The sequence below is a fragment of the Convolutriloba macropyga genome, chromosome 7 (assembly GCF_964194025.1).
Source record: "Convolutriloba macropyga chromosome 7, txConMacr16.3, whole genome shotgun sequence".
NCBI classification, from domain to species: Eukaryota; Metazoa; Xenacoelomorpha; order Acoela; family Convolutidae; genus Convolutriloba; species Convolutriloba macropyga.
This window is the reverse complement of record NC_134474.1, coordinates 28,235,991-28,250,472: the sequence shown is the minus strand read 5'-3', so window position 1 is coordinate 28,250,472 and position 14,482 is coordinate 28,235,991. Positions and strand designations below refer to the sequence as shown.

General features: G+C 36.6%; 1 protein-coding gene across 1 annotated transcript in view; it reads left to right on the top strand.

The window, feature by feature from the left end:
* Positions 1-14,300, top strand: part of LOC142343000 (uncharacterized) — a 175,788-nt gene extending 161,488 nt beyond the window's left edge. The window contains exon 16 of the mRNA XM_075394682.1: positions 14,024-14,300. Coding sequence (XP_075250797.1) covers positions 14,024-14,181 — 158 coding nt within the window. The 3' untranslated portion in view covers positions 14,182-14,300. The remainder of the gene's footprint in view (positions 1-14,023) is intronic.
* Positions 14,301-14,482: the final 182 nt, after the last annotated feature.

The following is a 14,482-nucleotide window of genomic DNA, read 5'->3' as shown; positions in this document are numbered from 1 at the left end:
AAAGAAAAATGAAAAATTTCTTTGGACTGAATATCATCAAACACATTTCGAACACATTAAAACTGTTATATCAAATGCTACAGAAAATACCCATTTTAATCCAACACTGGAAACACGCATCAAATGCGATGCCTCTCGCCAAGGTTTAGGTGCTGCACTCGAACAATTAGATTGTGAAGGGTGGAAAACAGTTGCTTTTGCATCTCGCTTTCTTAATAGCAACGAAGATCGCTATAGTATAAACGAACTAGAATTACACGGGGTAGTTTGGGCTATCGAATATTTTAAATTTAGTTTATTTGGAAAAACTTTTACGGTTTTGACAGATCACCGAGCACTTCTTTCAGTTCTAAAATCTCACCGTTCCAATAAATCTTATAATAGCAGATTAACACGTTGGATTGATCGTTTGTTGCCATTTGATTTTATCATAGAGCATATCCCTGGCACCCGAATGGGTTTAGTTGATTATATTTCGCGCCAACCGAACCAGAAAGCAAAAAGCGTCACTCAATATGATGAGGAATTCATGGTAGCAACAATTTCCCGCATTCGCGACGCAATTACACATTTATTTAGTCACTCAAATAAAATTCCTTTCCATAAGCGGCCCATAAACAGCAAACACAAATTACAAGTTAACCAGACGCGCGTCCACTCTTGCAAACCTGCTAAAATTAACCCGCATAACTCAAATGCCTCAAATAATTCATTCACTACTCGAGCACAAGTGCGCAATTATAATTCAGCATTCATTTCTCAATTTAATTACCACGCAAATCGCTTGCTTCAAAATAATACTGCACCCGCATCGCAAATCCAACCTGAACATTTCAATTGCAATTTAACCGCAAAACTAGAAAATAAAATAAATCACATAACAATGTCAACTAATGGATCATCGCAAATCAATCCTACAACTCCCCCGCCTACTCATAGAGTAACATTTCGCGCCCAATCAACCCCAATAACAACTCCTAGTGCAAACCCCAACAATAACACCCAGGCCTCATCATCACCGGAAACTCAGGACATTGAACTGTCCAGAGAGGAAGTTTTTGAGAGCAACCTAAACCAGCTCTTTACAAAGTCGTTTCTAGCAGTCTTGACTAGCACGGACGCAGTACTAAAGGAGATTAGAGATTGTGTTCTACAAGATAACGAAGACCGCTGCAAAGAAGTCAGCCCCTACATTCACTCCTTTTGGAAAGATTTTCATGTGCGGTCCGGTTGCTTGTGTGTCGACGAACGCGTCGCCATACCACATTCAATAAAGGAGGCAGTAGTGGAATCACTACACATGACCCACCCCGGTAGTTGGGGGATGATTTCCCTGTCTCAATATGCATGGTGGCCATATATGCATAGAGAAATTTTGGCCAAAGCATGGGATTGCGTTCCATGCACTGATATTGGTAAGAATTTAAAGCCTATTATACCAAAATCTAAATGGCATTCACATAAGGCTTGCCAAGAACCAAATGAAGAAATTCAAATTGACTTTGGGGGTCCGATAACGAATGAAAAAGATAAAGACATTTATTTTTTGGCATGTATTGACCGTTATTCAAAGTATCCGACAGTTAGAATTTTTGAAAAAGCTAATGGGACAAATGTAGTAAAATTTCTCCGTAATTACGCATATACAGACGGAATTCCACGAACAATCCGTTTAGACCAAGCCACTTGTCTAGTAGGTAAACAAGTTACAAATTACTGTAATGAAAACAATATTGACATTCTCGACGCACCAGTCGGAGATCATAGAGCTATTGGATTAGTGGAGCGAATGATCCAGACAATAAAACGACGGTTATCCTGCATGAAAGCTGAAAATAAAGATACATTCGTAACATCTAAAGCAATTAAACAAATTATTTCTGACTTACGTATAACAAAACAGAAAACAACAAAGATAACACCATTTGAAGCCCATTTCGGTCGTCCGGCAAATACTCCTTTAAGGAATATTAGCACTTCTCCTTCTGGTTCAAATTTAACTTATGAAAAAATTATTAACCACTATTTAGATGCCGATACAGTTCCTGTCGATGACTACCTTGACGACGCAGGATGGAACAACCCCGAAAGAAGCGATCTGGACATTGAGAAATCCATGAACAAGGCACAACAGGACGCAGGACTTCGCTATCGCGGTTCGGACACTAAGGAATCGCGGTTCATTATTCATCGAAAAATCACGAACCCCATTCCCAAAACAGAAAAATCCTTAAGTGTAAATCTAGCGCGAAACCTACCCAACAAAAAGAGGGCCAAAAGGCAGCTTGCCGGACTATATGAGGTTCTCAAACCAGGATCCTTTGTCACAAATTCTTCCCCTATTACAACCATAATTAATGAGCCTGGACGATCTCCAGTGAAAGTCAGAGATAGTGATTTGGCAAAGTTTGGCACCAAAGCGGAAAGGTCTACTAATCTCTGGGCATACGCACAAAGACGTCCTGCACCCTACGAGCAAACAACGGAGACAAAGATTGCCAAGCATAGTAATGATGTCAAGCGACAATAGAGGGGAGAAATCAAGATTCGCCATCGCCATCGTGATACTACTTCCGTTGTCTCATCTGTGAACTCAAATGTCTCTCGAGCCCTCACAGTCCGCAAACCCGCTAAACCACAGCCCAAACGAAGCCGCCACACGATTGCGTCAAATGAAAATAATAATACAACAGCTCCGGAACAACCGCTCATATCGATAGTACCCGCTCCATCAACGTCCTCATCACAAAATCCAGTAACGTCCTCCGCTCCTCAAGAACAACAAGCAACTCGAAAACGCAATCGGCCTCAATTTTACGGATTTGCAGATGCGGACATATCCCCAACCAGTTCGTTGGCATCATCCAGCTCCAATAAATCGAAAAAGCGAAAATCGAAAAAAGAAAAGAAGGGCTCAACAAACGAAAACACAGTATTCACAATGATTCAAAATGCGGATCAATCAAGAATTCCCTCCCCACCACGACCTGATATCCAAATTGGTCAAGCTTCTCCACCAGATTCAAGATTTCGATATTACGAATATGAACAAGAACGGGAACTTTCTGTGTGGGATGCAGAAAATGAAATTTGAACAAAACTGTTAAAACTACGTAAACTCATATAAACTACACTTATTTATTTCGTTCATGTTTTCGTGTTACGAATCCAGTCTTTATTGGATACATTAATGTTAAATTTCTTCAATTGCTATTCAATGTATTAATTTCATTCATTCTTGTATTCGCTCCGCGAATCCCTGTTTTGTTGTGTGTGTCTGTTATTTATTCACTCCATTGTATTCATTTTGCATGTTCTAAACTTTAAAGCGTATTCGCCCTCCGAATCCCAAATTCAATTACACTTTCATCCTGTATGAGCTGTCTCTTATTGTCAAGTGATAATGTTATAAAACCACTTACATACTACATACATGTGCAGTTAATCTTTTCTCAAGCACACATGCTTCGCATATACTTAATGATCAATCTTCTCATTTCTTCAAAATAAAATTTATGGCATTCTTGCACTTTACTTTATGTTGTGTTAAATTTTCTTTCATTTCCATAATTTATGTTTGACCCTAAAAATTGTAAATATATTAAAAATTTTTCTGTCATGGGGGAAACGTGATACGTATGTATAATTATATCGAAACCTTTATGTGTACTTAAATATTTTATCCTCTATTTTGAATATTTATATCATGAGCTTATAACTTGAGTTATGACTTTTTATTATTCACATATAAAAATATTCCCGCTAGTCTTCTATATTATTTCATATGTTGTTCACAGTATTTTAGTATAAGTATTCATAATCTCATTTAGTCAAACTGAATTCAAGTTGCTTCTTCAAACGCTCTTAATTTACTTAAGACAAATTAGCTGTGGATTCGCGTCGCGATTCCAATAAACCAATTCTGTAAAACACACTTATTCAAGGATTCGCACTGCGATTCCCACTACACTTTGAGATAGTGTATTTGCGACACACATCCAAGTCTATTTGCAAAGCTTAAGCATAACAGATACCTAAGACATGCAGCATCCAAAGCAAACCTGAATCTATTTTTCTACCCCCAGCTTAGTGAGCATGTAACTTTTACGCCCCCAGGCACATTCGCTATTTTCTATAGTAGCGTGCTAGGAAACAAAAAACATTTTTGTGACTGGACTCCATTAAATAAAAGCGGGATCCGCAAATTTTATGGGTTGAGCCAAAAGGGGCAATGTCCGAAATAGTATTTTACTCACAATCGTATCAACCTGCAATGAATGTCCGATCCAAAATAACTTTTATAGACCTCGTGCCTAACACTCATCTCAAGCCTGGAAGATCCATCATCTTCAAACGGACAATGATCATAGTAGAGTTTGAGCATTTTGCAAATGCGGCTAGGAATGTCCTCATTTCATATATGTGCCTAAGAAACAATGCCGACCTGATGTCAGAAGGGGCCTGAGCTTTTGATAAGGGAAAAATTTGTTTGTTAGACATGTGTCTGCAGCGTCTACAAAATCACCAACTAACCAACTACATCAGATTAACTTATTTGTGTATACTTAGGGGAACGACGTCATTCATGAAAACCTAAGCAATCTAAGCTAAAGCAAGTTGTTCGTTTGACTAAGATGAATTTCAGAGCTGCAAAAAACCATTCCGCACGATCATTGGAGATGGTTGTCTACGTTTTACATCAGCTCTTCGGGTTCAGAATGAAGGCAAAAACTTCCTTTTGTGCAGTTTTTCCAGAGATTGTGTTGGTCTTTAAGTCGTTTTCTGCCATTAAGACAAGCAGCAAAACTTCCGGCAGCGGCATTTTTGAAACAGATGACAAGTTTGTTTTCAACTTAGTTCAGTAAACAGAGGGGTATTGAGTAATACGCCTCAGTTCGCGAACTGGCAAGTCATTCGAGCAATAGAAACATTGACTAAAATAATCTATTTAGTGTTTATTGGTACTAAGTGGGATCTTTGCGCCAAGAATATTGCTCAAAGTAAACTTTTTGTACAATAAGACAGTATTCAAATCTCTTGTAGGGTGCCTGAAGTAGGACGCCCTAGTCGAGAATGGATGATTATCTTGTAGGAATCTGGCAGAATCTGGCAGATCCCTACAAGACGATGCATCTTCTGCCAGATATTTCTGGCAGATTCCTACAAGATAATCATTTTTCTGCCAGATTCCTACAATATAACCATTTTTCTGCCAGATTCCTACAAGATAACCATTTTTCTGCCAGATTTCCACAAGATAACCATTTTTCTGCCAGATTCCTACAAGATAACCATTTTTCTGCCAGATTTCTACAAGATAACCATTTTTATGCCAGATTCCTACAAGATAAACCTTCTTTTGCAATTAATTTCAGGGCCAGAAAAGCGCGCTAAACGTTATTATTTCGTGCTAACTCAAGAAAAAAGCCGAGACGGTTCAAAAATTTAAATATACACATATTCTGCGCATCGACAAAAGGAAAGCAGAAAACATCAGAAAAATATTAATATAAGGCATCAGAAAAGTTCTTCATCGTCGATCTTCGTTCATGTTTTTCATTTCGAAAACTATTCAACTTTTTTCTTGATTTTCTCTTGATTTTTTTCTTGATTTTCTAGGGTAGCAGATGGGTTGAAGCTGGGTTAAATCTTTGCTGCATCCAAACCAGCTATAATAGAGGGAAAACTCAATATTAAACAATTTAAAAAAAAACGAGCACGGCGTGCCAAAACAGCAAGAGACGAGGAAAACGTAGTGCCATAAAAGCAGGACACGAAGTGCCAAAAAAACAAAAATCAGAACAGCGAAAAAATCAACAGTAGGGCAGCCAAAAAGCGGAGAAAATACAGTCCAAAAATGACCGCAAACAGTGCCGAAAGAACTAGAAAAACAAAAAAAAGGAAAAACAAGAAAAATCAACAGAAGAGGAGCAGCAAAAAACCTGAAAATAAGCCAAAAAATGGGCGCACGGAGTGCCGAAAAACAAAACACTGAAAAGTCAAGAAAACACAAGAAAAACAATCAAAAAACGAAGGAAAAAATTAGCAAAACAGATGCTGCAAAAAATTATGTGAAGATTAGCGCCGAAGAGTGCCAAAAAAACCAGAAAAACAAAGCAGAAACAATGAAAAACCATGAAAAGGAAAAAACGAAAAATATCAAATCTCACCTTTTTCTGCTTTTTGCTGGTGCTGCTTCTTATTTTTTTACTTTCATTTTCTAAAAATTGTATTCATTTTTTCGATGTTTTTTCGGTGCTCCAGGCAATCATTTTTTTCACAGATTTTCCCGCCTTTTGCTGTTTCTGTTTTGAAATTTTTCGATTTTTCTTTTTTCCTGGTTTTTCTTTGTTTCTGCTTTGTTTTTCTGGTTTTTTCGGCACTCTTCGGCGCTCATTTTTCACAATCTTCACATAATTTTTTGCAGCTTCTGTTGTGCTAATTTTTTCCTTCGTTTTTTGATTGTTTTTCTTGTGTTTTCCTGATTTTTCAGTGTTTTGTTTTTTGGCACTCCGCGCGCCTATTTTTTGACTTATTTTCAGCTTTCTTGCTGCTCCTCTTCTGTTGATTTTTGTTGTTTTTCCTTGTTTTTTTGTTTTTCTAGTTCATTCGGCACTGTTTGCTCTCATTTTTGGACTGATTTTTTCCCGCTTTTTGGCTGCTCTACTGTTGATTTTTTCTCTGTTCTGATTCTTTTTTTGTTTTGGCACTTCGTGTCCTGCTTTTATGGCACTACGTTTTCCTCGTCTCTTGCTGTTTTGGCATGCCGTGCTCGTTTTTTTTAAATTGTTTAATATTGAGTTTTCCCTCTATTATAGCTGGTTTGGATGCAGCAACGATTTAACCCAGCTTGAACCCATCTGCTACCCTAGAAAATCACGAAAAAAATCAAGAGAAAATCAAGAAAAAAGTTGAATAGTTTTCGAAATGAAAAACATGAACGAAGATCGACGATGAAGAACTTTTCTGATGCCTTATATTAATATTTTTCTGATGTTTTCTGCATTCCTTTTGTCGATGCGCAGAATATGTGTATAATTAAATTTTTGAACCGTCTCACCTTTTTTTGAGTTAGCACGATATAATAACGTTTAGCGCGCTCTTTTGGCATTGAAATTAATTGCAAAAGAAGGTTTATCTTGTCGGAATCTGGCAGAAGAAACGGGTATCTTGAAGGAATCTGGCAGAAAAATGTTTACCTTGTAGGAATCTGGCAGAAAAAAATGGGTATCTTGTAGGAATCTCAAAGGAAAATGGTTATCTTGTTGGAATCTGGCAGAAAAATGGTTATCTTGTAGGAATCTGTAAGAAATTTCTGGCAGAAGATGCATAGTCTTGTAGGGATCTGCCAGAATCTGCCAGATTCCTACAAAACAACCATCCATTCTCAACTAGGGCGTTAAGCTGGAGTCAGTATAATATAATAGAAAAATTGGATCAGCTATACGTCTGCGGTTTTGAATCAAACTAAAAATAAATCAAAGTAAAATTGAATCAAACTAAACAGATTTTCACGTCATTAACCTTCATAAAATTTTAAACTTCATAGGATTGTGATACGAATCAACAAACTAACAAGGTGTCGCTTAATTGACATACTTTTTCTTTCATTCAGAATTATTTTGATCTACTTTATTTGAGCCATTACACATTTCCACAAAAAATAATGAAATATCTTTAAGTATTCGCTACGATTAATTCAATAGCGGTCCAAAGCGATAACAACAAAAAATTCGACTGCAAATTGAACTTTTTTGAAACAGTAGGCAAAAAAAATTCGAAACAGTTCACCGAAACATTACAAGGATAATTTACTGCGGTCGGCAACGACCCCCATTAAGGACCCCCAACGACCCCCAACGACCCCCACTGCGTTTTGTTGATCAACAAAAAAAGCAAGTGATGAAGATATTATTTATCAGTTTCCAGAAAAAAGACACAAAATCTGTTAAAAGGATAAAATTTGAACCGTTCAAATTCTCAAACCTTCAATTGAACTGGAAAATAAAACGGGAGTCTCAGTTGCAGCCGAGGAACGCAATGAAAAAACCCCTCAGTCATATCTTTGGTCATAATTTCCGATAAAATTGTCATATCGTGTTCGATACAATCGAATTATGTTGGTCTGTCACAAAAAAAATTTCCAGGAACCAAAATAGCCATCAAGAGAAGAAGAATAGAAGAAAAAAATGTTACTGAAAAATTTTGAAACATTTGTTTTGAACATTAAACGTTAGGCTTTCATTTTTGGGAAACTTCAGAAGAAGCTATTTGCATTTTTAGCCTACTCTCAAAAAACCATTAAGCCATAACTGTTCTATCTGCTAGAAAATGCTGTATATTCAATATAGCGAAAAATCGTTGTTATTGACGCTGAATGAGTTTTTATATCAACCGAGGTCCAGAAACCGGATCAACTGTTGTTATGAGAAATACAAAAAAATCACGATTCTTTTGAAGTCAATAAATAGCAGATAGGAAACATGAAAAAATTGGTATATAGATGTACTTCATGGCAGATTATGAGTGAAAACTCGACTAAATTGAGTTATAAAGTTGACCATCATGTAAGGCTTCCGATATTATTAGATGCAAAGCGTTTGGTAGTGCAATATTCTGAAACATTGTGTAAGGCACATTGTGAGAAGAAGACAAGTCCAATTCATCGAGCAATAAAGATGTCAAATGGATCAAATTGATAAACATCTGTTCCCAATTTCTTGTTCTCGAATTGATTACTTCGAGATGACTAAACTGCTGCAACTATTACGCTGCTTCAGTCTATTATCATTTTTCTTGGGGCTCTTAGCAAACAGACTTTTAGACATTAAAGTAGAACGAGCATGAGGCATTAAATCATGTCTAGCAGCAAGGGCAAAATTTTTTTAATGACTGGGATAACCCAATAATAATAATAATAATATTAATAATTGAATTATTATAAAGTACAATTATTAGGGACAATTTCGTTGAAAACGCTTAAGATTTGAAATCATTCATGGAAGATTCAACGCTGAGATTGGATGTGAGTTTGCTCAGAAGAAGATTGCTTAAAAATTCAATCAAGCAGGAGTTCCACACGTTGGGGAAACTAGGAAACAACGATGCAAATATTTAGGAAGTCCATGAGAAAAACTTTGGAAAATCTAGCACTATCAATGTGGTACGTACTGCAGAAAAGTTTCTGGTAGTACAAAACATAAGCGCCAGACCCCAACGCCAGAAAGTGACGACAGGAAAATTTGAAAACACTAAATTAGGATCGTTGCCGTCTACGCAAAAAAGCGTGAGTGCTCCATTCATAAATTTCAGTGCACAATGAAATGATCTGCGAGTAAACCTTTAAAATAGCCTTAACATGAACCAATTGCAAAAAATGTGCTCTTAATTATCTTCCTTAATAAAATCAGTGAATAAAATTTGCAAAAAAAACGTGCTCAACCTCAAGCTATGGGTTTTTGTCTGGTTGTTTTTACTCCAAGCTATGCATGGAAGCGAACGTTGTAAAAGCATAAACTCATGAGCAGTTATTACGTTCTACTGGGGAAAAGATATTGCTAGATTTGGCCTATTCATAGCGTTATTTTTTTAAAATTTTTAATTAGGGTTGTTTATTCGTTTGTTGTTTATCATACGCAACAAATTGTTTACACCAAGTGCTTTGACGTTATTAATTGCTCTCAAACGAAGTTTGTAGCTATTATATTAGTCCTGTCTGTCTTTTTTGCGATTTTTCGCTTGATCGATTTTTCGTCTGACGCTTTTGCTTTTCGTCCCCAAAAACGGGATAAACAGGTAGCACCCAGCGGCCATTAAGTGCTTTTAAAGCCTTTCAGCTCTGTTTCAACTCAGACTGTTTTGCAGACTTATACATATGGTGTGAAGGGCAGTTCTTAGAGGTTAAAGACACCCCCGCTGTTGACACCCCACCACTATTGCCCCCCAACGCGTTGTTGCCCCGCACCCCACTGTTACTCACCCCCTACCGTGTCTACGTTCGAACAACCGATCGCTAAAAAACAGGCAATTTTATAATAATTTTCACAATTTTTTCAAGCTTTTTGAAAATTTTTGTCATTTTTTGAGTTTTTCTGCCCTAGGTGTCAAGGAACCTTGTCCAGGGTTTTATAATAGGTTACTGCATAGTTTCTAGTGGTTGTGACATGGTTTTATCATTTTAAAATCAAGCTTTTTAGTTTTTTTTTCAATTTTTGACATTTATTTTTCATTATTCACGTCTTTGCAGACGCAGGGGCCAGAAAATGTCCTTCAGGTTTTGATATTAAGTTACTGAAAATATTTTGTTTCCATGGGATAGCTTTCATTTCCTTAATATAACAGATTTAAGCAATTTTTTTTCTTTAGAAAACTTTGTTTTTTTTAAGTTTTTTTGAAAATTTTTGTCATTTTATAGGTTTCTCCAGCCTCAAGAGCCAGATAATCTCCTCTAGGGTTTGATTATAGATTGCTGCATAGCTTCTAGATGTGATGGAATGTTTTTCAGGATTTTAATATCAACAATTGTTTAAAAAAGTATTTGCAATTTTTTCAAGTTTTTTTAAAAATCTTTTTGAGTATTTTTTATCATTTTTTTCCGGCACCAGGGTCCTAGGGACCTCATCCAAGGCTTGATGATAAGTTATTGCATAGTTTCTAGAATTAATGGAATGGTTATCAATATTTCAATGACTCCAGCTTTTGCAATTTTTTGATAAAATTTAATTTTTTTTCAAATTTTCCCAAAATTTTTTCTTGTTCCGAGTCTATGGATCTCAATGAACCTTTGAAACGTTTTAAAGCTTAAAATAGGGATACTGGATAGTCTCTTGAGACAATGGAATGTTTTTGAATAATTTAATATCTTGAATTTTGTTAAAATTTGCGATTGTTGTCAAATTTTTTGAATATTTTTGTCCTTTTCTGAGTTTAGCGATCATTACTGGCCAACGAAGCTTTTCAAGTCTTCCAAATGGATTACCTGACATAACTCCAGAGACAAAAAATAGTTTTGAACTTTTTCACTGGAAAATCTGAAAGTTTTTTTCAAATTTTGCAATATTTTGCAAATTTTTAAAATATCAGTTTTTTATTTGATTTTTTTTTCTAAAAAGGCTAGAAAACTAAAAGTTTTTTGAGTCAAATCAAGCTAAAACTGGCCTCACTTAACCGTGGCTAGCTGCTGATGAATTCAACCGCTCGCCGGTCGTTTGAGAGCAATTCGCCCGACGTTAGTCGGTTATGTTCATTAATGCGTTTGCCCGCTAAGGCACCCAGTGCCGTTGCTTGAAATCTGCCTAGTAAACATCATCTTTTATCATTTGATCAACCAACCAATCATAATTGCGTAATCATCATGCAAAAAATTTCAAGCTAGTAATTGTCTGCTTTAACAAATTGTGTCCATAGCGTTTATATTAAGTAGTGTAATAAAAACAGTAGAAACTGTTACCATGGTCCTCTTGCAAGAGCAGATAGCGATGATTAGGACCATGAAATGATTAATTATTCACTTCATAACTTTAATTATGCACGTTTTGCTCGATTTTAAAAATCGGCTTCATATATGATGAGGATGGGTTTTCTTAAACGAGACGCTGTCGATAAAATTATCATTAACTAAAGACTTCAAAATACCATTAGTAGTGTTGGGGTAATTTTCACTAAGTATTATCTTATTTTAAAGCAGTAATTGTCAAAGTGCTTTTACCCCGCTGGACGATTAGTTTTACTGAAATTGATAGTCCGCTTGTCAGATATAAGAACCAGGCAGCCTTGAAGATCGTGAATCAGTGTCTGATGACCGGGTTCCTCTGAGATTTTCGAGCAGCCGCCAATTGGGCCTTAGTTTTGACTCTCATATGTGCTTTGCTTTACCATCTGTCTTTTGTTGCACCATGCCTAATCAGGCTGCTTTTGCGGCTTTTTTCATGCAATCTGCCGCTCTGCTCATAACCTTTTCAATTATAATGTTTTTATAGCCGCGCAGCGATAACAGAGACTATTATTGGTCTTCTGTTGGTTTTTTACAATTCAAAGAATTTGAATTGTATTGGGGCGCTGATTTTTAAGATCTGTTCACACATTTTCATGATTTTTGAAGTCAAATTGGAGTGGTGATTTTGGTCACGCCGAAACAGGAAATGGAGCGAGAAAGCGAGTGGTTTTGCGGCGTGAATTTTTTGGCTCTAATTTTAAAGTAGAGTGAGAAAACGGTGTTTGAACAAAAATTCGGTTTCTCGGTAGTGGTTTTTTGTTCACATGCGGAAATTTCACTCTGATTTTTACTGTTTTTTTCGATTTTTTGGATCGGATTTTTCTAAATAGTTTTCCCAATCCATTCACAGCTCATTCTGGACCTAGTTTTTTGTTAGAATCAAAATTACATATCTTTTTAGTGGTTTTTTGTTCTCCGTAGCAGCATTTTGACATTGATTTTCTGTTTTTTTTTGTTTTTTTTTCATCTGATTCATTTAGAAATGGTTTTCCCAAATCACTCATTGTCCGCTTTAGGTCTAGTCGTTTGTTAAGTCAATGAAAATTCTTTTAATTGTACGTCAGGACTTGTCCTGCTATGTTTTTTATTTCGTCGTCAAGATTTTTGTTGCGACCATATGACTTCACAACCAATTCAAATCTGCGTCTTGTTCATTCGTTCATGCAATTTCAGCTAAATTGCGTGCGTAACGTCATTTTTCACTCTTAGTGGAGCCATTTTTTGTTCATTCGCGTGATTAAATTTTTGGTCACACGTGACATATCCCACTCTTAAAAATGACTTCCTCACTCTGAAATGACTTTTCATTGCTTCAAATCAAAGAATCAAAGAAATAAAGTCGAATGAGTGGTTGTTACTCTAATTGAAGGTTACTTAAAAGCAGCTAATGAAAACAGCAATAAGTTATTCAGATTCTTAATACCCTTAATGAAAACAATAAGTTTCTTTTTGGTCTGTATTTTATTCCTTCTTTTTGACACTACAGTTCTATGAAGCTATTGCGGCTATTTTCTGGCAATTTGTCAGCTATGTTTATCGTTTCGTGCTTTTTACCAGCGTTCTTTTTATGCAGAATTGTAGTGGTGTTTTCCAGAATAGCACTTTTTGTAGGAACAGCCAAAGCGGTTATTTGTGGTGGCTGTGATAATGGTGATGGATGGTGAAAAGCTGCGCTTGGGGCGCCTAATGAGATTAACATTATAAACACAGTGATATGGTTTTAACTGGTTGCATTAATAACTGATCTGTATACGAGTCAAAGCTATGGATGCTATCGCGTTCTCTTCCTTTGCTCTTAAATCCCAGGCCGAGAACGTGTCCCTAAATAAACGGGTCACTCTTAATTACAGTCTTTGTAGAGTATAATTACAGAATGTATTTAGAGTCTAGACAAGATCCCCTATAAATGAGACTGGAAAGAGCATTACACGCTAATCCTTGCTAATTTAAGAGTGGATTAAAGGTGAAACCCCGCTCCAAGATCATTGTTTTCTCGAATTGTTGACATTTTGAGGCTGTTTTATGGGCAAAAGAACTGCCTAACGTTTTCTCAAAAGCATACGAAATAGTGGGTAAGAAAACAAAACATCATCAGTGAAAAACTCGTTATCACCTGCGTCGAAGCTCAAAACCAAAGATTGTTATAAAATGGAAGAAAAATTTTAACTTTTAGCGCTGTCTTCTCCGCTAAAAACTGTAACAAATAAAACAACTGCTTGCACCGCTAAAAGATGCGGGGGCACTTTAAGGAGAACACAAATCCAACATAAACCCTTATGTCTCTGCAAAATCTGGGCCTGGCACCTTTGCACTTCACTTATTGTGCATAGTTGAAACTTTACGGTTTGTGCGGTGATTGTTTTCAACAAAACGTGTTTTTTCATATAATGTGTAAAAATCTGACATAGCATTGTCACTGCTGCGCGCGATAACGAGGCCCTAACCCCCACAAAAACAAACCAAAATTATAGAATACAAGTTTGATGTTGTAATGAAGTTAGTTGAGGGATGTGTCCGTTGTTGCTTCAGAGCCAGCTGACATTGATGAGGGGAGTATTTCTTTTGGCAGCGACACAGACTCTGCGTATTTCCAAAAATATCGCAGGAGTCCTATTGGGCTACTACGACGGGTTCTACTACACGTACAATGGCACATACAACGAATGCACAGAAACAGGCGATGCTGATTTTGTGAACAACACCATAAGACAGAATGTAACAGGAATGAAGGCTGGCTGTCGGTACAACTTGTTCATAGGAGCCAGATGTCAGGATATCAGGGGTCCAGCCACAGCTTACATTGCATGCGCAGGTATTATAATTGTTTCATTGCAAACTATTTTGTCCGCTTGAGGTTCAGAACGAAAAAAACCTCTGATCACACGGGTTGAAGTCTCTTTGACTCTATGCAAGGGTTATATATGATTTAATATATACCACACTTAAATTCTTAGTACAATCCTACTATGAAACAAAAGAAATTAGATA